General features: G+C 36.1%; 1 protein-coding gene across 1 annotated transcript; it reads right to left on the bottom strand.

Moving 5' to 3' along the window:
- Positions 1–67: 67 nt before the first annotated feature.
- LOC111386545 (protein EXPORTIN 1A-like) lies at positions 68–1,131 on the bottom strand. Its single transcript, XM_023011004.1, has 3 exons — positions 985–1,131; positions 464–561; positions 68–261 (listed from the first exon to the last, which is right to left on the bottom strand). The coding sequence occupies exons 1-3, from the start codon at positions 1,120–1,122 to the stop codon at positions 120–122; spliced, it is 378 nt and encodes a 125-aa protein (XP_022866772.1). The 5' UTR covers positions 1,123–1,131; the 3' UTR covers positions 68–119.
- Between the last annotated feature and the right edge of the window lie 32 nt (positions 1,132–1,163).

Raw genomic sequence — 1,163 nt, 5'->3', positions numbered from 1 at the left:
GGGGGGGGGGGGGGGGGGTGAAGAAATGCCCAACGGGATATAATCATATAAACATATTTTCGTAGACCACAGCTGAACTGCATGACACAATGAAGATTAAAGATGTCTGCAATAATATATTATATTAGGAAAAGATGAGCATAAATTTTTACCTGAACTCCAGGATGTGTTTCATGCATGAACTCAAACAACTTATTCACTACTGTTTTCAGGAACTTCCAGTGGGCCCTCAGAAATCGAGGATACTGCCCAACCACATACCTGGATATCCCAAAAATTCAAAAAAATTAAAATTCAACCAAATCAATTATAAATCACATTCAACCATCTCCCAAGGGTCACCTCCACTATGAGGAGGCACCACAATGCTATAATGATTGAAGGAACCCTTTTGCAACACTATAACAGCAACCTATATTATCAGATCTAATTAACAATATAACCTCATTACTACAATCCTCACATTATGTTACTAGCAATGACAGCCTTGTTGTCTTTTCCTTTTGTGATTTCACAGAGGTTCAAAAGATCACGAATCACCATCACCAGAAATCTGTTTTCCTGCCAAAGGGAGAAAGTTACCTAAATCTTAAAGAACAAGGAGCAGATCTTAAAATAAGTCCCAAGACTCTAACTTGAATGGTCAATTGATCATGTTAAACAAAACTACCACAAACTTAAACTGTACAACCATGATGCCTGGAAGTTCGATTCCAACAAAATATAACACTAAAGGACAAAAAAATTCTATAGAATATTATTATTTTTTACACACAGAATGATGAACACTAAAAATTTAGCAATTTTTAGCCTCAGTGAGCCAACATATTGTGCATGGTAATGTACCATGGGTAACATGCAAGCAAGATCGAGAAAATTATAATGAATGAAATCCCAGATTAAAATGAGATTAGCATGGGAAGTCAGCAAATAATCGTGAAACAAGTGAAGGGAAAAGGAAAAGAAAAATACACATAAACCTACCTGCTCCTCAACCATCGATCCAGATATAGATCCAATTGCCCAACATAATGTATTAAGGTTGTTCCAGGTCCAATCCTCTCCATTTAGTTGTTTACTTAATTTAGTCAGCATCTGTATCCATACACAAAAATTACACATATACACTGTGCACATGTAAAAGCGTGCATCCAAGAAAGACA

This window comes from Olea europaea, unplaced genomic scaffold, assembly GCF_002742605.1.
Source record: "Olea europaea var. sylvestris unplaced genomic scaffold, O_europaea_v1 scaffold36077, whole genome shotgun sequence".
Taxonomy (NCBI): Eukaryota; Viridiplantae; Streptophyta; class Magnoliopsida; order Lamiales; family Oleaceae; genus Olea; species Olea europaea.
Note: the sequence above shows the minus strand (reverse complement) of the source record. Positions and strands in the feature narration are given on the sequence as shown.

Bases quoted from the DNA above. Each gene is read 5' to 3' on its own strand.
- LOC111386545 (XM_023011004.1), bottom strand. From the start codon at position 1,122: ATGTGTAATTTTTGTGTATGGATACAGATGCTGACTAAATTAAGTAAA. The intron at 562-984 runs GTAGGTTTATGT...TCCCTTTGGCAG, and splicing joins GATCGATGGTTGAGGAGCAG to GAAAACAGATTTCTGGTGAT. The intron at 262-463 runs GTGAGGATTGTA...TGGGATATCCAG, and splicing joins GTCATTGCTAGTAACATAAT to GTATGTGGTTGGGCAGTATC.